Source organism: Cavia porcellus, unplaced genomic scaffold (assembly GCF_034190915.1).
Source record: "Cavia porcellus strain 051 isolate PalLab524CR breed Dunkin Hartley unplaced genomic scaffold, mCavPor4.1 scaffold_19, whole genome shotgun sequence".
Taxonomy (NCBI): Eukaryota; Metazoa; Chordata; class Mammalia; order Rodentia; family Caviidae; genus Cavia; species Cavia porcellus.
Window position 1 is genome coordinate 22,151,844 of NW_026947502.1, and position 26,579 is coordinate 22,178,422.

General features: G+C 40.6%; 1 protein-coding gene across 13 annotated transcripts in view; it reads left to right on the top strand.

Moving 5' to 3' along the window:
* Positions 1-26,579, top strand: part of Tenm2 (teneurin transmembrane protein 2) — a 1,173,780-nt gene that overhangs the window by 775,037 nt on the left and 372,164 nt on the right. The window contains exon 1 of one of the 13 annotated variants that reach the window (XM_063230753.1): positions 2,362-2,668. The exons of the other annotated variants lie outside the window; for them this stretch is intronic. Coding sequence (XP_063086823.1) covers positions 2,581-2,668 — 88 coding nt within the window. The 5' untranslated portion in view covers positions 2,362-2,580. Of the gene's footprint in view, positions 1-2,361; positions 2,669-26,579 lie in introns of those variants that run through there. 13 annotated transcript variants of the gene reach the window in all.

Consider the following 26,579-nt stretch of genomic DNA (forward strand, 5'->3'; position numbering starts at 1 on the left):
TCCCAGCCTCTCTTCTTCTAGTTTGCAGAAATAGGTGTATAGATAAAAAGAAGAAAGATTCTGGATGATGGGGCTTCTGGTCAACTTTTTATCCCTTCCATCTCCACTGCAGCATCCATAGCTTGAGTATCAGAATTCTTTTAGCATATAGTCTAACCCACAGAAAGGCATCCAATTAATTTGGAAAACTTTGGAATCCTCTTTTAAAAGATGTAATTGTTGCATGACTCCTTTCTTGATACTATCAGTTTTTATCCTCTCTTTAGTGTTTATTGAGATCTCTGTCATGGGGCCATTCATCTGAACAAGTTTATTGAAGGCAAATGATGGTGCTGTGTGCTTTGCACGCAGATTGTCAATAATGATCTGATTGTTCAGAGAGCACTTAGAGATGTGGCTCTGGCATGTGCAAACCATGTCACTGTAAATTTTATGCCACTTAATTGAAAACATTTTGAAAATTCATAGCAGCCAAGGGTTATTATGGGCTCAAAAGGTACAGACATAGAGCTATGTGTTTTATATTTTTCACTGATTTCTCAAAATAATATGGTCTTATTTTCCACATGAGAAAATTGAGGTTCAAGGAAGATCAATATCTTGTCCAGGGTCCACAGAGTTAGTGCCTGACTGCAGACCTTGCTACACTGCAGCACTCAGGGGCAGCACAGTGGTTCTCACAAGACCCTTGCCGTGACTTTGAATCTGAGGTCAGCTTCACAATTGATTGTGACTTAGTTTTTGAAGGAATAAATAATATTGTCAAATAACCTTCCTCCAAAGTAATAGTGCCTGATCTCATCACTCTCGTTAGTTGTTTCTAAGTTTCAGTTGAGGAACCTTGAAGTATATGTTAGATTTTTTTAATGAAATAGATAAAGGAACCACTTCAAACTGAGAGCACAGTGTATCCTCGCGTGGCCAGGGTCCTGGAAAGGCTCAGAGGGCTGGATTGCACAGCCCAGCATCTTACTGGGAGCCGCTACAGCAATTTAGAGTCATCCTGCAAGGAAATTTGTATTCTTAACTTTTCAATTCCTCCCATCCTTGGGTTCTTGGGTTATCCTGTCATCCTTTGTATGATGTATGTATGTGTGTGTGTGCCTTCTCCATAATGGTGCCTGCCGCCTATTTATTAATGAGGGTCCAGCTCTGCTTCCTCCTGTTCTGGAGAACATTTCCCATTGCTCTGCTAATGTGTGCATCAGCGAGTAGGTTTGCCCACTCTGGGTTCTGCTCCACTGACCTATACTGTGTCCTTTATCCATTACTTCCATCTTAGCCAGCAGCTTTCCACCCAACGTATCTGAGTAGGGAAAACTAAATCATTGGAAGTGACAGTCATTTTAAAGAAAAACCTGGCAAATGCAAGAATGCACATTCAAGGGAGCCTTTGGAGTGAAATGAGTGGCTCTTGCCCGTTTCTGTTCTTGCATGAATCAATTGATTCTCCCCAAGCTGCCTTCTTGCTTAGACGAAGTGACTTAACTGGGAGGTCCTGCCATAGGTTGTTTCACTAAGCAGTGCCTGGGGCTTTTGCAAAGTGAAGTCACCTCTGCCTGCCAAGCAGGGACTCTCTCGGTAGACAACCAGGGAAATTTCATTGCCTTCTCACTACTTCTCCAGGGGAGGAAGTTCCTGTCGTCATCCTGCCTTCGCTGAGCCAGCCTGGAGTTCACTGTGCCTGTGTCTGATATGCCCAGCTCATGGTGTATTGCTGGGCTATGACAAGAAGGGAAACGGTGGACTGAAACTTGGAGGATTGTTCACTCTTACTGAAGAGGAGACTTGGGGACAGAATCATTGCTTCTACTTGGCTAACTCTCTGGTCTTCCCGTCTAGCGCTGTGACTTTGATGGGGCACTGAGGAGCATTTTGGGGGTGAGCATGATTGCTCTTCATCCAGCTTGGAAGGTTAGTGGTGTCGCCAGATATTTCTTGCTTCTCTTAACAGCCCATTCTAAATCAATCTTCCATGAATTCATCAAAATGTTTCTCGTAGCGCCCTCACTCTGCTCCTTCCATGTCAGTGCCCCTAGCCCAGGGAGGCCACTTGAAGGGCAGTCCCATACTGCTTGTCTATACTTTGCTCCCTGGAGGAAAGACTCTCTTTCCCTGGCTCCTTTCACCACGGTGGCCATCTTTCAATGCACTCTTGGCTCCTAATTGATGAGCTGGGCCACGCCTCAAAGTGCTTTTGTTTCTTCTGAAAGAGGTTGAATCAGGGAAGAGAGGAGGAAAAAAAAAATATGTGGGAACAGTTTAATTGTATCCATGAGGATTCTTAGTAATCAGGAAGCCAGTGTGTGTTTACCAGAGCCTAGAGCTGACATAAATAATGTAGCGTACCTCACTTTGTGCAGGCTTGCCGAGGAATGCTGATGGAGAAAAAGCCAAACTGGGATCTGAGGCTCCCGGCTCCCGGCGCAGCCTTTAAAATCCTTTTATTGAGTAGCACTTTTGAAACTGCAGCCAGGACCTTGGCGAGCTGTATACACTGAGGAGAGGCCTACAGAGGAAGAACTTTGGGGGAAACTGCCTCACTTGGTTTTTGGAAAATGAGAATCTGGTGCAGCCTAGATGGCTCCAGCTAATGATTGGTTAATTTCATTTTGTGTTCCTTCGCCCAGAAGGAACAGGACAACTCTGTCAAGCCCCAGAAAGCCAGGTAAGTGTGCAGCTGCTGTTAACAAGATATGACTGGCCCCTCAAACATAGTTAAAAGCGTCTTGCTAGCCTTTTAGAGCCTTTTGCCTTAATGGGAAGAGCCAAATGAGCTTTGTGAGACAGCTAACCCCAAATGAAGTCCTGCAGCTTAAGCTCATTTAAAGGCAAGTGTGCATTGGGGAGAGGGAGAGGGACCACAAACACCACAGTTCATTTGTAGGAAGGAAACAAATGTGTCTCGACATGGGATTTTTACAGGAGGTGTGCCAAGCCAGATATCTAATTGAAGCATCTTCCAGATTTTGATTTAAGGTGTAACTGAAGCCTAGCCCTGGCCACAAGTGACAGACTTGAAAGCAAAGGTGGGGAATGAGAGGATGGAATAGACACATACTAGAATTCCACCTTGTTGATGTTAGGATGTGCTCTGGGCATTTCGGGGGTGGGAGGAAACAATGAAAAGAAAAAAATGATTCCTTTGCTTATGCTCTGGTGGCTTAAAAAAGGACCTCAGGGAACATTCGTTTTGTTTTGTTTTGTTTTCCTTTTGATTAAGGCATTTGGGGTCTAGAAAAGAAGATTAAAGCAGGATCCATTTAATTTATTTAGTTTGCCTCACAGACATGAAACTGCAGAATGGTAAGTGTCAATTACAATTCCTACTGATTTGGGTGACTAGCTGGGAGAAAAGTTCTCACCGGGCAGGGATCTGTTACCCGCGCTGGGCTATCTTAGAGTGTTAGGTCAGTGATGCGAGCTGGTGTGTCAACACAGGAAAAGCCCAGAGGTCAAATGTGGTTGGGCTAGAAAGGTTTGAGTGATTTGCTCTTTGGAGAGATGGTTCTCTTCTGTTGCTGCTTTAACAATTATGGAACTTCGCTTTGGAAGCCAGTAATAACCCACTTAGATTCACAAAAGCAATCTGACACTTCCATCCTGGAATAGTTGTATTTTGTACCTTTTAATGTATTGGGTAGTTGTTCTTTGTTGTCTTGGTTTTTATTTTCTCTCCATTTAAAAATTATCATTCAAATGTATTCTATTAAATAGTATTTGGAAACTTTGTCTTAGGAGCCCTCAGGTAGGACACTGACAACTCTACAAAGTGTATTTATGGATGTTATTGAATTGGTAGCTAAGAAGCGTGTGGCTGAGCTTCATTTCATTCTCTCCCAGCAGTGGCTGGTCTTTACTGCTTTAAACGGTTACATCTGAATGTATTCCATTCTCACAAAAGCCCACGTAGATCTTTGTGCCAGTACTTGCCAAAATCAGAGTTTTACTTCTGCCTTGTTCTGTTTTCACTGACAATTTCTCTTTCTGGTTCAGAACCCAGGAGGGTTTTGGATGTTTGTTTGTTTTCTTTTTAACTGGTGCAGGCAAGATTTCATCTCTAGCCTGAGAATCTGTCTTAAGAGTTTTCCAGTAAGCTTTCCACTCTTAGGGAAATGGTATGCCCATCTGTGAAATGGACTTGAGAGCTAATCTAAAAGGTAACAGTTCTGCTCGTCAGAAACATCTCATGCTAATTGTGAATATCTGAAAAAAAAAGAAAAAAACACAAAAAAACGTAGAGAATTAGCTGAGGGGTTCTCTCCATGCTGTTCTCTTAGAAACAAGTTTAGAAATATTTTAACCATCCACAATCTATGTTGCTTATTGGTTTCTATTTATAAGTGCATTAGAAGAAAGTGCCTTTTAACTGCAGGGAGAAATACAATACTCCTAATAAATAAAACCCCATTTATATAACCTAAAAAGTGACCTGGAGGAATATGAGCAATTGATGGAAGGCTGTGCTTCTCGGGTCCAAAGTCACAGCTTCATGTTTAATTTAACAAAACATTAAACATTTCATGTTTAATTTAATGAAACATTAGAGCACTAGGATTTGTCACCTTCGTGACAGAATGTCAGAACTGTGGGATAGTTTCAGAATATATGTTCTTCCTCCAGAATTCACATGTGACACGAAATGTTTCAGAGCTTAAAGACCTGTGCTTTCTTTTTCCTAGGGGTCTTTATTTCCCCCTCTGATAATAGAATAAGTAAGCAAAAAAAAAAAAAAAAAAGCAAGTAAAACAACAACACATTAGGCATGCACTACTAGTCTAGCTAATTTTAGGGGGGCTATTAGCAAGCATTTAGGCAAATCTATTAACATTTAGCATCAGCACAAATGCAATTGCATTTCTACTTTTTGTGCTTCTGACAAAATAAGCACAAGGATCTTGAGGACAAGAAAAGAACGGATTGTTCAAGCCATTTGTTAGGTGGTAAACTTTTCATTAAACCCATTTGGATTTTCTAATGCACTCCTGAAGGAGGTGGCGTGAGATCTTTGGGAAAAAATTAAGTAAATGGATCAGTTTGATAGAGGTCATTGCCAGTGAGGACAAGCAACCCTTTGTACACTTCTGCTTCTCAGATTTTTTTCTTAGTCTGAAAAATGTGGTTGGAGGTTGATAGTGCTACGTTGCCTTTGACTTGTGATGGAAAATTTTCCTTTTCGTATTTCAAAGTACTAAAAGAGTGATAGGTCCTACCTCTCCTCCTATATATGTTTTAGGTGAGTGGGGCTCTATTATCACTGCCCACTTAAAATATTTTGCTCCTTTCAGAAGCAAATAAGAATTTTTGTTTTAGCAATGAAGGCAGCCATCAATTTACAAGACAGGCATGTATGTCTGCATACATGTATTTATACAGACACATTTATATGCACAAAAAGCATAGGCTTTTAAGTCTCTGAATTCTGCATCTATTTATTTGAACTATTCCTGTGCCATTTCTAGAATATTATACAAAACACAGCAGAGAATTATACTAGTGCAGTACTTTGTTTTAGGATAGCAGGAATGTGAATCCTGTCCTGTGTTATTATATCTGCAGCCTAAGCCTGCAGCTTTCTTGTGTACCTTGGAGTGGCTGAGACCAGATGCTTTAGAGGGAGATGTCACATTCATTCGATTCAGAGGAGCATATGGCAAGAGAAAAATCGTTATGACAGTTACTGACCCGAAGAGCAAGTGGCTCTGTTAACCCTTAAAAAAACTCTTTTAACCCCATCGTATATAGCTTCAAGCACTTTATTTAGCTGAATAATTTTCTAATTCTCCTTTATGCTGTATGCAAAAGTAAGGTCTGGACTGATGGCACTGTTTCTCTTGGTGGGATCTCAGGAAGTGGAGAAAGCTCTCACCGCGGCTTGCCTCCCTTCAGGGACTCCTCTCAGGAGTGGCATACAGACTTCTCTCTGCCTCTGGATCCAAAAGCCGAGATCCAGCATGGTGCAATTCTGTTTACCTCAAGCGGGCTTGGCACGGCTCCTCTGCCCACCACACTCCGCTCACCACACTTGGCTGAGGACCCAGCACAGCTTACCTGGTGTGCCGGCCAGCAGGCCCTCACACATACACACATGCTCCTGTTGCCCTGTGACTCACCCCTGGCCACTGTGCTGACCTGCAGGTGACACGGAGGAGGCAAAAGTAACAAGGAGGTCTCTTTACTTCCAAAGGACTCTTTTAAATCCTCCACCGCTTTGCTTTCTGACAAGACCTGAAAGAAAAAAGTATTAGGGACATAGCCCCTGTCTAGAAGTCACTTCTGGTGAGATGAGGATAACTTGTTAACAAAAATGTGATAAAACATCTTCTCTAGTGTCACAACGGCTCAGTAAGGAAAGACTCCCAAGGCCACAATTATCTGTGAGCATGGAGAAGGGAGCAGGCCATCCTCAGGCAGGTCAGAAGGCTTCGTAGAGGCCAGTGGTCAAGAGGAATAGACTGGAAGTTGCCTCTGCAAATGTAGAGGACTGAGCAGGCTCAGAATGGGGGAGACTTGGTGCAGGTCCAGGAGCCCAATGTGCTGAGTTTGGGGAGCCTGCCTCCCAGGGCACGAGTGGGACAGCAGATTGTCCTGCCAAGATGAGCAGAGTCAGGGTGAACGCTTTTCCATGCAATTGAGTCTGAGTTCCCTCTAATCCGCCAGGATTTCAGAAATCCACAGCATCTGGCAGTTCATGGCAGGGAGCAAGACAAGGGCTGGGCATATCAAAAACAGGACAATAGAGGGTTATGGAAAAATCTCTTTTATATATATATAGCTAACTTAAAAAAAATTTTTTTTTAATGTGCTTGCTACCACTAATCATATGAGAACCTCCCAGGATGAGTCTGGGGATGCCAGTTTGCAACCTTTATAAACACACAAGGGACTCTTGCAGAGAGATTCCCTTGCTCTCCATAGTTTACATTAAATCAAACAGATTTTAGAGACGAGCTTTGACCAAAACAAGCCCTATGTGCTTTCAGGTAAAATTTCTGGTGTCCTCACTAGGAAATGTGGCTAGGGTGGGAGGAGATACATATTCACTTTTCAATCTTGATTTATGTTTATGTACAGGTGGGTGCATTTGGATTCTTTCACATAGTTAAAGCTTCTGGAGGTGGTATCAGAAATACAGGTTGAAATGCCAAATCTAGATAAAGAAACACATAATTGAATCACAGCTAACGAGTATCACAGCAAACGAGCACCTTTTTACACAGCCTACGTACTGCATGGTTTTGTGGGATTTTGTTTTGTTTTGTTTTGCTTATCCAGAGGAGAGTCTTGATATTTTGTCTTTTGGTTTTCCAATTAGAAGTTAAATGCCACAGAGTCATGACAGAAGTGTAGCACTTCAGTGAGAATGTTCTAAAGGGTTCTGCGTACAAACCTTCAGAACACAGCTCACTCGGTCTGCTCATGGTTTACTCTGAAGGATGAGGAAGCAGCTGGAATCTCACCTTTTAATCCTGAGCTCCTCCACATTGGTTCATCTGCCACCCTTTGACTCTCAGCCAGCTCTAAGTAAGGCAGAGTGTTGGCTGCACTTCCCAGGATAGAGTGGTGGAAAGGATCCCACGATCCACAGTGCTCTGCTGAAGTGTCGGGGCTCCCTTGTGAGTGAATTGCCAGGCTGGCCTTGGCAGACCTGGGATTTGGCCCTGCCTGTCTTGCTGGTTTTGATTACATGCCGGGTACACACTGAAGGGAATGAGTTCTCAGTGGCCTAATTTATGAAGAGTGAATACTAATCCTTCTAAACTCTGTGGGAATAACGTTAACGATGATTTAACAAAAACCTGTGGCCAGAATTTCATCTCATCCCCAGGGTTACATGTCAGCCTGGTTTAGGGCGTGTTTCCCTGCTCACCTGTGTTTCTCATTGCTTGTTCCTGCAGCCAAAGTATCTCACGGCTTACAGCCAATCACCTCCTTTGTGTGTTTTCTAAATTCTACAACTTAGCCCCTTTCCCTGTACAAAAACCACATAATTGACTGAGCAAACAGATGCACAGGTACATGCATTTGCTCACTCATAACAATGTAGGGAGCTGGATTGACTGAAATTTGGGGAAAAAAGAACCTCACAAGGAACTCTTGGTACTCTTCGCGTTAAGGCGTTCCTAGATAGATTCTGCCCGCTGAGGCTTCCAGCTCCTTGCCGCATCTGAGTCACTGCATCCTATTGTATTTCAGCACTTTTTCCCAGGATACTAGGCTTTCTCCCATCCCAATGCTCTACAAGAAGAAGACTATATAGTATAAACATTCATTTTCCCCAAGAATATGAGTGATACCATTTCTAATCACCAACACCAAGCCATCAAAGAATGGAAAAGTTATGTTTTTGTTTTATAGATATCAGTTTTTCTGACACACAATACTTTATTACATATTTCATGATTCATTTACATATCACTTCCAGGTGGGTGATTGGTTGATGGATTAATTGATTATACAGGCAGTGGCCAAGAGAGCAGAGACTCTAGAGTTCTGCCACTTGCTACTATGTTATCCTGAGCAAGTTTCTTATAGCTGTACTTCAGGTAGGAAGATAATCATGTGTCTTAGATACTTTGTTCTCATTGCTAAGACAAATCCCAGACATCCAGCGTTAAAGGGGAAGAGGTTTCAGTCCATAATCTGCTGCCTCCAAGACAGAGTGGTACATGACAGAGGAGCAACAGTTCATGATGGCAGATGATAGTGGAAGCAACAAAATAGAGAAGGGAGAAGAGAGAGAGGAAAAAGAGGAAGGGGGAAGAGAGAGAGGGAGACAGAGAGTAAGCCTCTTTCTGTTCTTTGTATTATATGTAGGCTACCTACCCTAGGGCAGGTGTAGCGTTCACACCCTCAATCCTAGCATTAGACCATGAATCAGTCACAAACTCTGGATTCAGCTGCATCTGAAAAGCCCACCACCCCATGACCACATGAGGCTTTGGGGGGGCATCCAGACACAAACCATAATATTATGATACCTCCTTCATCAGCTTGCCATGTAATGAAATAAAATAATGGATGTGAAGATATTCCTTCCAGAATATGACATGTGCAATTCTTATTTTTATCTATGTTTTGCATTGTCATTTCATTTTAATCCAAATTTCTTCTATTTTAAAAATAATTTGAGTTTAAATTAGTATAGTGTTGAGATTTTGGCTATATCCTGTTTCTCCCCACCAAACAGAAACTGACTCTGTATCTACCCTCCAGAGACAAAAGCCAGCAGGCCAGCAGTACACTGCTTCTGTTTACAGGTTTTAGTTTAGTATCTGTTTCCCTGCAGTGACCTTTCCCTTTCCCGACGCTGCTTTAACCACACAGTGAATAAGCCCAAGGTGGTTCAGCATAACTGGCATTAGCAGAACTTTCCAAGCCAAGTTTTCCTAGGAGCCCAAACACTCTGAATGTGGATGAACACTTCAGTGGAACAGAATCCAATTGTTAGGATCTTGCTTTGAGCATGCAGAGGGCTGAGGCCGGTGGGGGGCAAGGAACCATTATTACAACTAGATTGTAATCAACAGTTTCAGTAACAATATTGAATTAAGAAGTTACTAGCTACTAGTTAGAACATGGCTTAGCTCATACAACGGCAAATCAGTCATTATGTGGTGATTAACATCTATTCAGAACAGAGAATGTATTATGGGTACTAAATTATCTTAGGAATTAATGCAGTCTTTTTAAAAGGCTTAAAATATGTTAATAAATACAGTATTCCAGCACCTGCAGCTCAAGGAACCAAAGTCATTAAAGATGGATATAATTATATTTATTATTTCAGGAATCTAGTTGGGGGGGAAAACAGTTTAATGAGCATGAATGAAACAGGGGTTCTTTATTTAAAACTTCTTACCTAAAGAAATTGTTCCCTTTGAGGAGCTGAGTTATTTCATAGAATCGTTCAATGAAAGAACTATACGTAAGGTAAATCGGAGATAATTTTCCAGTCTCTAGGCTGTGAGCTTCTGGAGTCCACCAGGGACATTGCCAAACCCTTTGTTTCCTTCCCCTAGGATTGAGCCTGGGACTGCACCTCCCTGCTCTGTCTTCCCGGCTGCTTTGGTGCCTGTGCCTTTACCCACCTCCCTGCTTCCTCCTCCCTAACCCTGCTCCACCCAGCAGCCGCTCCCTCCTTACAGTTTCCCAGACACACCACGCTCTGCCTCCTGTGGAATGCTGTTACCTCTGGATCGCATTTATGTTGCAAGCACCTCCATAACACTTTGCCACACTTTATCTAAACAAATTGTTAGATCCTAGCTAATTTAATCTCCATAACAGCCATGTGCACTTGGTCCTAGTCCCATTCCTATTTCACAGGTGAGGAAAATGAGTCAGAGAGGTTAGGTAACTTGCCCTTCATTCTACTGACCCTAAGTCACCACAGAGTGCTGGGGTCCCTTTGTGGGCCAATCCTCAGATCTCAGCTCAGAGGCTACCCTTGACCCTTTAGCTAAAATCATTCCCTCCCTCCCCATTTCTCTCCTTCGGGATCCCATTTGTTCTCAGCAGGTCCTCTGAGCACAATTTAAATTGATCATATGTACGTGTATTTTTAGTTATCATTTCCCTTCTGGTGTACTACGATCATGCCCATGAAGGCAACTGTTTTATTTTGTCGCCTGGTATCCCCAGCCCTATTAAAGTAACTGACACTTAATAAATACTGAATAAATATTTGTTTAATGGGTCCTTGAACTCATATGTTCACCATTTGCTGTCTGTAGCCAGAATAAATTACATTTCTCATCCATTGAGGGCCATAAAGGTAAAAATATATATATTTTTTCAAATTATCTGATGAATAAAATATAATTTTATTAAGAAAGGTAACCGTCTTTTGTGATCAAATATTTTCCTAGTTAATGAATATAAAAATGACGGTCTAGTGTATTCATTTTTATATTAAACCTGGACCATTTTACATAAAAGCTTGGGAATTGAAGGTTGGGCATAGCGCCTGCTGGATGATAAAGAATAAGGGAAACTAAGCAGGAATCATGGGCTGAAACTGCGGATCTGGTTGGAACAGGGCACAGGGGAAGAACCTGGCTCTGTCAGGTCCTGGTTCAGGGCTGGTTCTGCCATCTGCCCTGCTCATCCAGCTGCCTGTGTCAGTAGCTTTGCAAGAAAAGTCCCTTGGACACAGAATAGCTTTTTCAGACTAACTCTTGCTGCTCCTAAGGGTGTTGTGCTTGGCAGGTCAGGAACAGTAGATTGAAGTTCTCTTATTTCCTTAAGTCTTGGGAGTGTTCGAGGTGAAAATTAACTGTCTGCCTATCCTTGTGGTGGAATGCATCTGAAATGCTATTTCCTATTACAAGGATGAAGAAAAATAAACAAACACACATGGTATGGAATTAAAAATGGAGTTCCAAAGCTGCACATCATACCTAGTGTAAGATGCCAGCCTCAGAGAAAGTACCTCATTTTCCTGGTTCGCCAGCTTGCTGAGGACGTAATTAGGCTATGAGAGCCCCTAATGCTGTGATTCTTTACCATATAGGAGCAGTGTGACACATTCAGAATCTGATTAAAGTTTGGTGCATTATACATACAGAACAAGAATGTGTACCAAAGTGAAGCAATTTGCAAAGTATTTCAAGGAGCTTCTGGATACTCTTTTGTCCATTTCATGGGTCTCTGGAGGCCACAGACCTCCCATTCAAAAAACCCTGTGAGCACATAATATATAGTAGCACTAACAATAGTAATTCAGAGTATAATACAATGTTGTAGCTCTTATTGTATGTCAGATACACAGCTCCCTCGGTACAGTGTATGTTTCAGATATAATCATTAGCTCTTTTTTGCAGATGAGGAAACTGAGACTTATAAAAGCAAGTAAGCCAGAATCCAGGTGATCTGATGCCAAGACCATACAAAGGCAGGCATAGAAAGTTTGCTTAGCATTGACCTTCAACAACTTGCCCATGTGCCATAATGAATCTCTAGGCGGAGAGCAGAGACCAAAAAGACCGTATTTGGGCTATAGGGCTCATGGCTCCATGCTCTTGGTGTTTCTGCTCTTTGTGTAGAAGCAATTGGGTTGGTCATGGATGCTTCTTCTTTCCAAGAATTACTCTCTATTTGTCCACTAATTGAGACACCAGAAAAGGTAGTTTCAAGGATCCTGGCAGCCTTAACCACTGGGCTGGCACTGGTAATTCTTGGGTTTTTATCCAACCCCTCCAATGTAAGACTGTCTGTCAACAGATGGGCAAATGGGTTTTGTCTGAATGTGAAACCCTCTCAGGAATACTCAGAGCCCCCTGGGTTGTCAACACATTTTATAAGGGGCTATTAATGTGAGATGTGTTCAATTATCTCTTTTATTCCTTAAGAGAATAAACAATGAACTCATTAGAAGCTGCCTGAGAATGTTCCTTGGACAATTTTTAAATTTCTTTTTTAAACAAAATATAAATTATTTTCACTTTAGAAATGAGTCTTATTTGTTAAAATTCACAACCTTAATAGCAGTAAATACCTCTAAATATTTCTCTTTTTTTATGTAATGGCCTTCCTGTAGCTTTCTTAATCTTCTGATTAAATTCCTGAGTACCCACTCTGTTTTCAGTCCCTGGCTGGGCACTGAGAATAAAGAAGTAAACTGGGGACGGGATCTGGCCTCAAGCAGTTCACAGTCTAGGGCAGTGGTAGTGAGCCTATGGAATGCATGTTACAGCAAGCAGTCTGTGTCACTGAAACCTCTAAAAGGTTCACCATCAATGGTTTAGGGAAAGTAGGACATGGAAACAAATCAGAGTAATTTACTGCGGCGTGACCTAGAGTCGTCAGAGGAAATAATAGGCAAACCAAAGAGAGAGAGTGGTCTAAAGTTTATACTTGACCAGAAAGAGAGACCTGGAGATGTGATTAAGAAGGATACAGTCCATGAGATAGGGACTCTCAAGCTTGAGTGGGCATCAGAATCTCCAAGAGGATTTATTAAAAACATGGATTAATGGATCCTACACTCAGTTTCTGACTCAGTATATCTAGACTGGGACCCAAAATTTGCCTTGCTGACTAAACTGTTGCTCAAAGGCTGGTGATGTGGCTTTTCCACAGAATACACTTTGATAACCACTATTCGAGCTTCCCATAAGAAATTAAACACATGCATTCCTTTGTGTAACTCTCAGACTTTTATCCCCTTGATTTTGAAATATTTCATTTTATTGTCTCCTTTTCTTGCTTCATATTTAGTCTCCTTATGAATGTGTGTTTCAGGTCAACCCATTGAAAGTGTAGTTCTGTATTTATCTACAACTTATTCTTCTTCTAAAGTACCTGTTTTTGACTTCTGATGGGTAGGAATGGAAGAGTACATCCAGCCCTCCACATCTGCAACTGTCCTACAGGGATTTAATCAGCCTCGCATCAAAAATATTTTAAAACATCAAGTCTGCACTGAACATGTATAGGCCTCTTTTCTTTTCATTATGCCCTAAATGCTATAGAATAAAGACTCTGCATTGTAATTATATTGCATTTGGTATTATAAATAATCTAGAAATGAATAATATACAGGAGGATGTATGTGGGCTCTATGCAAATATTATGCCATTTTACAGAAAGGATTTGAGCATCCTCTGATTTTGGTATCGGAAAATTCTAGGATGCAATCCTTCACCAACACTGAGGGATGAATAGGCTGAAAAAAATGAAATTCCACTTATATGACTTACAAGCTGTACCGGTTCTCATGGATGTGAGTCTGAGAATGTGAGCATGGGTATTAGTTTATTCTGAAACCAGCACTGTGGTCAGCATTGTTCCTTACAATTTATCATGTCTCACAATTCACGCTGCACCTATGAGTGGACAATTAAATGAACAAAAAGCTAACCGCAGATCAACTCCTACACACCCCAAAGGCTCATAGATCCCAGAAGGCTCACATCATATTTCTGAAGCCAACATGGACTTGCAAAAGAAAGGAGGACCCAAGAAAACCTCCATCAAGGGCAGAACAGGAAGAGTTGTGGCTGTTGTTGATGTTGTTGTTGTTTTTACATTCCCACAGACTTTTCATAAACACATTCACACTCTGACCAAACATGATAGAAAATATGAACTCATACTAGAAAACAGTTTATTCTTTCAGTCCATTCTGCACAGGAAATAAGAGAGATCACCGTTTGTCAATCCTTTGTAGCACTTTCCCCAACAGTTCTTTCAGCCCTGAATGCTTTTAAGCATCTGTCAGTATCATATAATAGCCTTAATGGGAGGCAAAACAACAACAACAACAATAACAAGTACTTGCTGCATAAGAATGAATTGAGTTAGTGGCTCTCTCCTTCCTGGGCCAGTGAAAATGATGGTCCTGTCCATATGTGGATTTCCACATGCAGCTGTGCGGTTGTTATTTGCACTTAGACCTTAAGTTGCCTGTAATTTTTATGTGTGCAGGAATGATGCCAATTGAGGAAGAGAATAGACCCCCCCCCCAAAATATTTAGCGTCTCTGAGATGAGACAAGTCAATAAACAGCTTGATTACTAATTCATTCAGGAGCAAAAATAATGGCTTTCTAAACTGAAACGACCAAATCCAATAACTAACTGTTTGTCAGGGCAGTAATAATGGTATTTGTATCTCTTTTAATTGGCTTTAACCTTTCCCTTCATGTGTGCAGTATTAAAAAATTAAAGAGGAAAGTATTTAGAGGCATAGATTTACAGCACTGCATGGATTACATGCTTTTAATGAGGTCAGGACAATAAACCATCTGAGCAGAACCTGCTGCCCAGTGATAAATTACTCTCTCTTACAATAGATAGACTGGCGTGGTGTGCGTGCAGACGCGCATGCTCACAGGCCTCCAGCTCCTGTGGATGAAGGAAGGGGAGGATGCCTCGCTTCGCTGCTGAGCTGCGATACAGTGTGAAACATTAGAAAATTGAGAAGCATTAGAAGAGTTTCAAATTAAAGAGAGGCAGTAGATTATGTGAAAAAAATGAAGATGACAAAACAATTAATAACGTTTATATAGGATCTAAATTGATGAACGCGTAAATATACAAGGATAGCGGCTAACTGGCTGGCTGGATAGATGGATGGATATAAGTGAGTGAAGGAAGGAAAAAAAATAAAGAAAAGTAAGGAAGAAAGAGGAATAGAGAGAAAAATATATAGACAAACTGGAAGGTCTCAAAGTAAAGTACAAGAACCAGCTCGCACTGGCTTGTAAAGCCAGTTGTGCAACGTGCCTTCCCAACTCAGTCACATGCTTACTTCAGAATTGTAAGTGATAAGCGCATTTACTCCACCCATGCTACGAATCAGAGAACTTTCTTGATGCAAAGCTAAAGCTTTCTCAGTATATCATCGGACATGCACTGAACTATTATGAGATGATATATCTAAAAAAAGTTTAGGAAAAAGAGGGACAGATGAAGCAAGAAAATTGACAGTGGGAATAAAATGTTATTTCCTGTTTATTTTATATATTTCTTTATTTTTTGAAATTTTTGTTATTCACTAATTTACAATGCAAACATTTTAGTTTGTGCAAATTTGCCCATGAACATCATTAAGCCTGTTTAACAGGATTAATAACTTTCACGTCATGAGTCAGATGCACATCATTCATATAAGAAAGTAAATTTCAGGTGAAAGACAGAATCAAAATGTCAAAGGATCTGAAACTCAGCCAGAAGTCAGAGGTGTGTGTCTGTTTTGAATTTTTAGACAGGATTTGGCTAAGTCTCTTAGTTGACTAACCAGGTCAAATTTGGCATCCCCTTGCTGCAGCCTCTCAGAGCCCTGAGATTACAGGCATGCTGCACCATGCCTGGTTCAGAAGTATGTCCTCTGATGATGAAAGCATCCTGAATGTTTTCAATAACAAAAGAAGCATGTGGGAGAGGGGGGTGTTAACATAGATCAGTCTAGAAGAGTAGCTGTTGACAATCAGATCCCATCCTACAATGAATTCTAGTAAAGAAATCTACATGGTACCACAGTTTATCTCCTAATGCCCATTAGTTGATATGAAACTTATTCATCCTTTGATCAATGAGCAGCCTAGACCTGGCAGTGTGAAATATCTCTTCAGAAAAGTGCCACAGCCCTATAATAGCTGCAGTCCCCTTGAAAGTGCACGCCCCTCAGGGACCACTTTGACTGTTGAAATGCTGACTTTGCCACCCTGCCATTTTGGGAAGCTGTGGTTTCTAATCAGCCTCAACAGCAGCAGAGAAAAAAAGGTTTCTTCAAAATGCCAAATTCTTGTCATTTATCTCAGTTCTTATATCTCCATGGCAGCCCCCAACCCCAAGTTGTATCCTCCTTAGAACCTAACTATACTGTATCTTCCCATGGATTTTACAAACAAAAGTCCCAGCCTGGAAATCGACCATTGAACTGCTAATGAAACAGATGCTAGCTTTTACAAACACTTACTGAGCATTCCTGTCTACAGGTTAGTGTGAGGGTACTCTAGTAAACAAGTCAGAGAGCTGACATTCCAGTAGGCAAGACAAGCATGGACAGTTAAACCAAATGAAAATATCCGAGCATGCGCATCATTTGAAAAGCATGAAGTAGGAAAATGTGATAGAGAGGAATAGAAATTTTGTATCTTTTACTTTAGAGGGGCTTGCAGGATGACCATTCTGAGGAGGCAGTCTTACAACTGAGTTATGAATGATAGAAAGAAGCAGTCATATGTATACTTTTTCATAAGATGTATGTCTTCCATGCTCTTTATGGGGATTTCTCTGCACCTACTGAGGCCTTTCAAGACACAAATCCAAATGGTATATGGTATTCAGTGGTATATGCCTCCACTCAGTTCTTTGTTTCCTAGTGATGAATTCAAAATGAGCTTAGCCTGCCCTGCTGTAAGTACTTTGGAAAAATTCTCACAATTGGGATCCTCTATTTGTGGCTGATTTTTATGTCTTGACATATCCCTAAGTCTGTTTACTGGCCAGTGTATAGACAGAATTATTTACATGAAAGAAAACTGTAGGGTGAACTATCGTAAGCATCTCACAGTCATGCAGCTATGTCTGTAAGATTTTAGCCAGAAAAGGATCTGTTAAAGGGAGAGGTTTATAGTTTTGGGGTCAAAAACTATCCGGGTTCAAACCCCAACACTGGCATTTCCTTTCATCTCAAGCATGGTATTAACCTTTATGCAGTGTCCTAAGCTATAACACTGAGATATAAAAAAGCTCACTTCATAAGGTAATGGTGAAAGTAAGGTCATGTCTCTAAAGTTCTACCTAAAAATAGCCCAGAGGTTCCTCTTAGAGAAGTTTCTGGAAATGTTCCAGATCTGTGACTCACCAGAGTGAGACTGTCACTGTGTGGAGACAGAGAACTCATTTGTCGCCAGTTCAGTCATTCTGTTGAATATGGAGCTGCAGCTTGGGATTTGAGGCTACAGCAAAGATTTCCTGATTAGACAAGAAAACCGAGAACACAGCTGCCATGTTAGCATGATCCATCAGAGGCGATGAAGGAGGCTTTATCGGTTGGATACTCAGCAAAAGATAAAGCCATTCTTGTATTCCTTTACTCCTCTAAAAGTTTCCCTCTGCCCTTATGCTGCTGTCTTCTCCTTCTCTCTTGTTTTAGTCCTTTTTGCTTTTTCCTGAAGCATCACAAATAAAGCTTGGAGGCACCTGGACATAGCCTTTGAATCATATCATCTGCACAGTGGAATTTCTACAGCAAACCACATAGTCTGAGGAAAGTTTTAAGGACTTGCATGAATGCTAACTGTATTCCTAGGGTTAATGGAAGCTATATATGAATGTAATTTTTTTTTAAAATATCAGAATCTTGGGAATAAAAGTAAACATAATAGAAGCAGCAAGATAATTGTTTTTTGTTTTCAGCTGTAATTGACTAAAAGTATCAAAACAACACATGCCTTGGTCAATCTCTCCAACCCCTCCCCTTTTTTATTCGAATTAAGGAAGAAAACGGAAGAGAGAACTCCCACTGAACTGGTAAAACCACCAGGTACCCCCAAAAATACTGAATACATGAAGTTCGAAGAAGAGCTGTATTTTTTTCATTTTCTACAAACCTACCTGTCTGACTTTGTTTTGAACCAGCCTGCCCTACATTTTTAAATTAAAAATGTATGTTTTCAAAGAGCAAGGCGGACAGAAGAGTTGCTTTCTGAGCAAGATCTCTCCACTACATTGTTTTTAAATAAGTTTTATTAACAAGTGACAATTACTTTTTTATGATACATTTAAGATAGTGAATTATGAATGACTGAAAATCCCCTCCAGCCTAATTGAGAACCATTATGTCTGGTAATTGCCACTGATTTCTGCAAACAGTCATTTTTCTCTGGCCTATTAGCATAATTTAAATTTTTAATTGCCCTTCATAATTGTCTGTTGGAGTTAACAAACACTACCATTCACCTAAGGGTTAAAGTCCAAACTCTACCCCTGGGGAGTTCATGTTGGAAAACTCAAAGACCACTGGAGGACACTCCTAGGACTTCCTGGACTGTGACATTGAGGTGGCAGCCAACGTGACAAATAGAACATTTTCTAAGGACTCACCTAGCTGTGGGACGATGGAATTTTGGACTTTCGTGTCATTGCATTTACTCACTTTACCTTCAAGCGAATTCACCCAAAAAATGGGAAGACTGTCACATTTCTCATACTGTTAACTAAGACTTTCATAAGTGTGAACATTCTGGAGGAGGAGGAGAACATCTGTCACTGTGTCCATTTCCTGTAGGACTCACAGTATAAATGACCTTAAAAACGGGACAGAATTCCTAAGTCAAGATACACATATATCTTACATGTACCATATATATTTAAACTACAAAAGTACTTTATGATCCTTTTTTGAATTGAGTAAAATCAAAAAAGTAAAAGGAAAAAGTGCAAAAATGAAATCTCCCTATAAATCCACAAATGATGTATATTATACTTATGACTAATGATGTATATTATACTTATGACATATATGTGGAGACAAATAGTGCCATATATATACATATATATATATATATATATATATATATATATATTCTCTCATGACTTAATAATCTACTAAAATTATTTTTCAGGACTACATCTGATTCACTATTGATTATTTAAATATTCTATTCCTCTTGAATATTTACTCTGTTGGTTTTTGCCATTATAAAAAAAATGCAAGAGCGAGTCACCTTGTGTATTTTGATACATCTCTGACATTTACCTTAAGAAAATGCCCTAAAAGATGAGTGGTCAAGAGGGTAAATGTAACAGTGAATCACCTTCCAAAAAAGTTGCATTTCAAATACGCTCTCTTATCAGTATATGAGTAGTGTATCTTCCATATTTTCCCAGCATTAGATACTAACATTGGCAAAAATACTTGTTTTGATGCTAAGTTCAAAAAATAACCATCATTCACTTTTAAAGCTGTATTTGTTTGATCAATGCTGAAGATAAAGATCATCTTCATTGTTAAAGTATGCATGCGTGTACATTCACAAATGGCATGTTCACCCACACTTCACCCGGTTTTCTATTGATTTTTTTTTAATTCTATTTTCTTGTCGGCACAGTAGAGATTTTAAAGTGTTTATGCTTTCTTAATTCTCTGGAGATGGCTCTGCCTCAGAGCCAAATAACAATAGACTCATACCACACAACCACTTCCTGTGCTCCCTGAAAGAAGGCTTGTTTCTTATTCAGCCACCCTCACACTTACACATTTGCACTAGGTGGGAGGGAAGGCTCCTTGGCTAGTTGCTCATAGGAAACCAAAACACAGAGTCTCCAGGGCCTCCGTGACTGTTGTCTGCTTCCCAGGGCACTTGATCTCCATCTTGGTTCTTATCAGAAAGTCCCAGGGAAGCCCTTTGGCATCAGCCACTTAGTTTAGTACTGAGAAAAATAGGAAATGACCAGAAGAAATGAACTAGCACCCCTAGCCTGAAATTCTAAATTGCAAGCAAGTTTCTCCCCAAGTGTCTAGCATCCAATAATAAGGCTTTGTCTAATCCTACTTCCATGAGGAATCAGAGACTTGGTAATACAATAGGTAATATAATAGGACTCACATAAACGGTCAAGTCCCCTGTGACCATCTGATTACCTGGCTTAAATCTGCTCCCCAATTTGGGAGCTCCAGGGTCTGTGTAAATATTTTGGTAGAGGTATTTCTGGTATTTACTACAGGCCACTGACTGGCCCGTGTGGGAGGAAGTCCAGGGCTGAGAGATTTGTCCTAGCTAGAAAACCCTCAGTACTATTTCTATGAACTTGTCCAGTGTGGCCTGGTTTCTTTGTTTCTTTTTTCAGAAGTGTTCACTAGGGACATCAAGGAAGGGTGCTAAACTCATTCCTGCATGGAAGCTCCCTGTGCCTAAAGTCCGCTGGGACTCCAGGGAGACATGTATTAGAAAAATAGCAACAGTTAGTTATCCTGGTGACACATTTTACACCCTTGGATTGAAACTAACAATTGTATTGCACTTATTTCCTCATTTCCCCCAGCAAACTGCCTTGATACCACATTTTTCTGTGATTTCTTCCCATCCAATTCCATGATCCTGTGTTTAAACTCTGTTTTGAGAGAGGTATTGGAAAATCTGCTTTGTCATGTTTGCAGGGAAAAAGAGGATTTTCTGAGTTTAAAGGAAAATTGTGGGTCATTGTTGCAGCTATTAATTTGGGCTTTCTTTAAAAATTGTTGAAAAAACTCATAAGGACTTCTTGGGAAGAAGTGTGTTTTTCTTTGAAGAAATAAATGGTTATACACAAATAGGGCTGTTAGCATCAAGTGAAATGGCCCAAGAATACTACGTACTCTCTGAAGCTTGAGGAAAACCATAACTATAGTCCAGTATATTGGCATGGGCCTGGAAGCCCAGTCTCTGGGAGGTTTATGCAAGAAGATGGGAAATTCTGGCCCAGCCTGGGCAATTTACTTAGCAAAACCCTGTGAAAACAGTGAATCATTCATCAATCATCAATCAAGGCTGGGGATGTAGCTCAGTACAAAAGTCTTGAGTCAGAAAAGTCATCATTATTATTATCATCATTGTCATTATTAAAACTCAATACAAAATATTTTGTTTATCATGACATCCGTGAGTTGGGTGTTTCTCTGTTTCCCTTACTTCTTGGGAACATCTGCATTCCTAGTTGATTCCTACGCTCCCAGTCCCATTTTCCATGAAAAGAAAAAGACATGACAGGGATGAGTTAAAAGACACCAGATGAATCTTTTTGCCTGAAGTCAACTGTTTATTCAGCTCATCCAACTAACAAATAATTTCGCTGGTGATTTATTGTTTTCCTCAGTGAAATTTTCCTTCATAAATCCATAATTAAAAAGGGTACAGAGCAGTAAATTGGTGAACCCATCATATAACATTGGTTAGCACTCAAAATCAAGGAATCATAGCTTTTAAGAAAACTAAAGAGCTTAGATTAGACATTGAGATATGGACTTTAAAAAAAAACTTGCTTTTATTTTAGATATAAAAGACTATAAGAATACACATAAAGAACCAAGATAAACATATAAAGTAAATGTAACACCTTATCTTCCATGCCTTATTTCCATTGATACTAAAAGTATGCTCATTGGCAAAAATGTACATACAGTATTTACAGTTTCTCTTGGAAAAAAGTAGTTTTTCCCTTTTTTGTTTCTTTGCGGGGGGGGGGGGACATTTTTCAAGGTTGAGGGAGAGATAGCGAATTGCCTACCTAATTCACATATGTGTGTCTTTATTTAAAGTGAGCCCCAATAAACACTGCCCACAACAAAGTCCTAAAAGTAGCAGTGGGCAAGCATTTGACTCTGAGAATTGAATTATAGAGAAAGACAATGTTAACTTTGACAGAGTTCAAAGCCAGTAAAGCAGTTTGAATCCTGACTTTAGTACGGGACCCAGAAATGGCTATGCAATTCAACAGTACAAAGTGATACAATACTCTAATAATAGTACTTTTAAAGTTACAGTGAGGGAGAAATGGTGGGAGAAATTAAAGACATTTGTATTTATCCCACATGGACTCTGTTAAAACTGAAAGACACTCCATGGTAAATTCTACAGGCATAAAAATGAACTTGGCATAACCTGTAGTTGTTGAGTTCATCCTGGAGCTCCTTACCTCTCCTCTTTCTTCCCCCACCCCCATGTTTAACTGAGAACCTGATAAATCGGCAGACAATATAGAAGCCTCATTAAGCCTCCAAGCAGTGCCTGGTCTCACAAGAGAATAGCATTTTGAAGGAGATAGAGAGTAACAACAGATATAATCATGAAAAAGAAACACACCAGAATAAAAGAAACATCAATAAAATATACCATGCACCATTAAGGACCACCTCAAGATAAGGCACGCAGCATGGCAGTAAAGATCACAAATGAATTAGTGTCAAGGAAAGGATGTTTGGTCTATCAAAATATGTCAGGCTGGGTTGAAAATCACAGCTTCCTAGGGAACAGATGAGCGGTCCCAACCCTCCATTTGAGGGGTAATCGTGCCAGTGACTCTGAATGCTGAGAGAGACCTCACAGCATCACTTTCCTTTGTACAAAACCCCCGATTTGTTGGAGCAGCCACGTGCCACCAAGTCAGGCTTCTCATGTGTTTGGACAAAAGCTGTTTACTAATCATCATCCTCACTTTTATAGTCTCACTTTGATGCAATTTCCAAATTAGATAAGCAAGGGAAAGGCCACCCCATACTCTTTACCCAGATTCCCCAATGGGATATATTGGATTTATTGTTATTTTCTCTTGATATCCTATAAATGAGCTTATTATTTTTTTCTGAACAAATAAGAGTAAAACACCCCCCTCCCACGTGCATACATCATGGCCCTTTATTCATTATTCCTAAGAATAAGGACGTTCTGTTGCACAATCACAGTAAAATTACTAAAACCAAGAAGCTCCATGGAACTCTTAGCATTGAAATATTGACTAATCCTGAATCCATACTCGGATTTCACTAATTGCCCTTTATCACTTTTCCGCAGCTCCCTGTTCAGTTCACAATCGTGCGTTACATTGTTATCCCGTCGCTGTGGTCTCCTTAATCTGAAACAGGTCCCTTACCTTTGTCTCTCTTTATCTTGATGGTTCTTAACAATTTTTACCATTCTATTGATGCATTTTGTGTATGTAATCACATTTTATAAATATACAGTTCAATGAATTCTCCACGGACTAAACAACATGGAAGAAACTTGGAAGATAAACTCTCTACCATCCAGGGCTCCTCAGTAGTTACGCTTCATTGCACACACTGATTATCCAAAGAAAGAGGGAATTCTGAACCACACCCTGTCATCTTAGAATATGTCATGCTTCCAGCTCTGTGTCTCACTACGCAGCCATCTAGCTGCCATCTCAGATAAGACACAAGGGTCACTGCCATTTGATGGCATGTCAGGGAGTGAAATGGTGTAATTTATATTCTTAGAGCAGAATTGCTCAAACTGTCAGTGATAAAGGAAACTTGTATTCCCCGAACCCCCAATTCATCAGGGAGCAGCTCTGTGTATCCCCTCTATACACCCTCCCCATGTATGGTTTGTATCCTGGGGGCTCCCCATGCAAGGGTGACATCATCCAAGCTGAGCTACACACTGTCTAGAAGCCAAGCCAACCCATCAAGTATTTTCTTTGACAGTGTCAAGTATCTAACCATTTACCCTCAATTTCTGTATTTATTGCATCAGATGCTGATTGGATCAGACCAGTGGCCCATACTTAAAGCAGCACTGAGCGAGCGCAGTTAAGTCCTGTCAATGAGAGCCCTGCTACAGCTTTAAGTCCTTAGGGACCGTTCTTAATTCCATTGCCTGTTTTAGGTCACTGTTAAATGCTTTCTGCCCAGCACTTATCTCAGTTTGTAACTATATAGTTATGCACTACTTTTATTTGTTTCTGCAATGCTGGGGATTGAATCCAGTGCTTTTACATTGAACTACATTCCCAGCAAGGCTTTCACACTGCCCTACATTCCCAGCCCTTTTTTACTTTTTATTTTGAGACAGAGTCTTCCAAAGTCACTAACTTGCCTGGCTTGCACTTATGATCTTCCTGTTTTAGCATCCAGCACTTTATTTTTTGAGATGATTTTCTTAATGCCTGGTACCCAGACCCAATCTGGGTCTCCAGGAAACAGAGGCTCCCTGGATTTTGCCTACCTCATGCCTTCTGTGCCAGCTGCATAGTAGGTGCTCAATAATTAATGACTGTCTGCTGAAAGGCTCATGTGGTGGCTGCTGACAAATGATGAAACAGAATATGATCACAGGCTAACTGGAGATACACGCAAGCCCAAAGAATTTGCATTTGTCATATATTTGGGATACAGCACGATGGCTCAGCACCTGTCTGGCAGGTGCAAGGTCCTGAGTTCATTTTCTGGTACCAAAAAAAAAGAAATAAAAATATTTTGGGGCCCCTTTTAGCTTTGAGCATTTGAAGACTGTTGGTCTGTTGGTTTTAGTTTAAATACAAGAAATCGCAGCACCCAAACCGTGTCAGGTGTGTACGTAGTAGGTTCTCAGAAAATGTCGCTTTCTAATGTCATTTTGCAAGCACAGCATTACCTTAGCAATGAAGCTGCATGTTACTATTTTCAGGAAAGTCTGTGTTTATCCAACTGTATTTCTTTCTTTCCTAGAGAGTCACATTTAGCCAGGGCTCATTTCACTGTGTATGCATAACATTTATGGGGGTGGGGGTGCAAAGTAATATTTTGCTAAACAGTGAGAACCTGTTTTCTTCACGAAAATAGAGATTAGAAATGGTTGGCAGGAGAAAGGAGATTCCAAAACAAAACCTGTGAGCAGATTGGTTCTTAGAACATCAGTAGATGCTGCAGCTACTTCCATGGTTTCTTTCTTTCTTCTTCTTTTATTTTTTTTTTCTTCTAGGAGTATCAGGATAATGATGACAAAGGTTTATGCATGACTAATTATCATAGTGGGGCTCAATTGTCATTGGAGTATCCTTAAATTCCTTTTCAGATATAAGACCTCATATCTTGGGCCATCACTTGAAACTCCTTCCTGTGTGTGATCAAGTTTGGATGACCTGGATACACTGTTCTTACGACTCTGCCACAAATTACATCCAAAGAATGGCAGGCAAAGCAATGGGCACATTTTTTCATTGGCCCGGCGTCTGCTGGCTGAGAGACTCTTTTCCAGTGAAGACACACATTGAAAGTGTGTATTTCTTTCCTACTTGCTCAACTTGGTTTTCTGAGTCTCTAGGTGGCTTTAGTTATGACTTATAATTCAAGGATGGCATTTGAGGAGATCCAGCAGAAAAAAGTAGTATAAATGTAAATGTAAAAGATACAGCTCATTCTGCCTTTGAAATTGTTGGTGTGCAAAGAGCTCAACAGTGTTTTATTTAAACAAGGTCGGCTTCGACCTTGATTGACTTGCAGTAAATTGCCTGGTACAAGAGGCAAAGGGAAGTGGAGAGAAAAATGGCAATCAGCACCAAATGTTTCACATATTGATTGACAAGCACCAGAGATGTGCTGGAGTAAGATAAATTGGCCAACAGGGCCCATCTTGACAGCTCCCGAGATGGGAAAATTGTTCTTGTTAATTTGCTGCGGGAACCTTGTCATTTAGGGAATGCACACGTGAGCGTTTCCTAATTGTGTAAACAAAGTTCAGATTCCTGTGCAGCCTCGTTCTGTTATTGAGTTTGGTAATTTTTTGGTCTGAATCACCAGGATGCTTTTGTAAATGGCTTTTGGGTTGGGGGAGGAAAAGTAGGGCACCTCCTTTAAGCTGGTGGTTTTGACTGAAATAGAACAAATTACTCGGCAGACCTTTGCGATTTAACAATGGATTTCAAACAAACTCATGCGCATGAGCTCTGCTTCCATCCATGTGGCTGCATCATTTTCTCCTCCATACTCTCGTTGTCTCTATCTGGCCTGGGGTTTGGTTTCCTGGTTCTTTGGGCTTGTATATTTCACTGTTTGGGTTTAGTGGTAGCCAGGAAAGCCTTTCCTAGTGTTCTCACCTCCACTTCTCCAGGGCATCTTCCTCTTTCAGTCCGCGCCTCATCACATTGCTCTGCCTTACGTTCCACTGCTCTTAGAGCTTCCCTCTTCGCGTGAAGCTGGATTAGTGAATGTTGTCTCAGCCACCGCCTCGCAACTCTTTCCCTAAGAAGGACTGTATTTTGGACCAGGTGGTAGGCAGATTGCCAAAAAGATCCATCTGGGAGTCAGCTTACAATCTTGTTTATCATTCTTTCCAAATTAACCAAAATTCACTTTGCAAAGATGTTGACACTGTAACTCAAGTTCAAGTATTTCTGCAGAAGTTTCTTCATCTTATTTTTAAGTACAAATCTGTACTCAAATTCCCTCCTTTTCCCTGTTATCCTCTCCTCTCCTCTCCTCTCCTCTTCTCCTCTCTTCCCTTCCTTTCCTTTCCTTTCCCTTCCCTTCCCTCCTTTTCTCGTCCCTTCCCTCCCCTTTCTTTCCCTTTGTCTCTCTCTCTCTATCTGTCTCTGTCTCTGTCTCTGTCTCTTTCTCTTTTTCAGGGTATTAGGACATTAATCCATTCT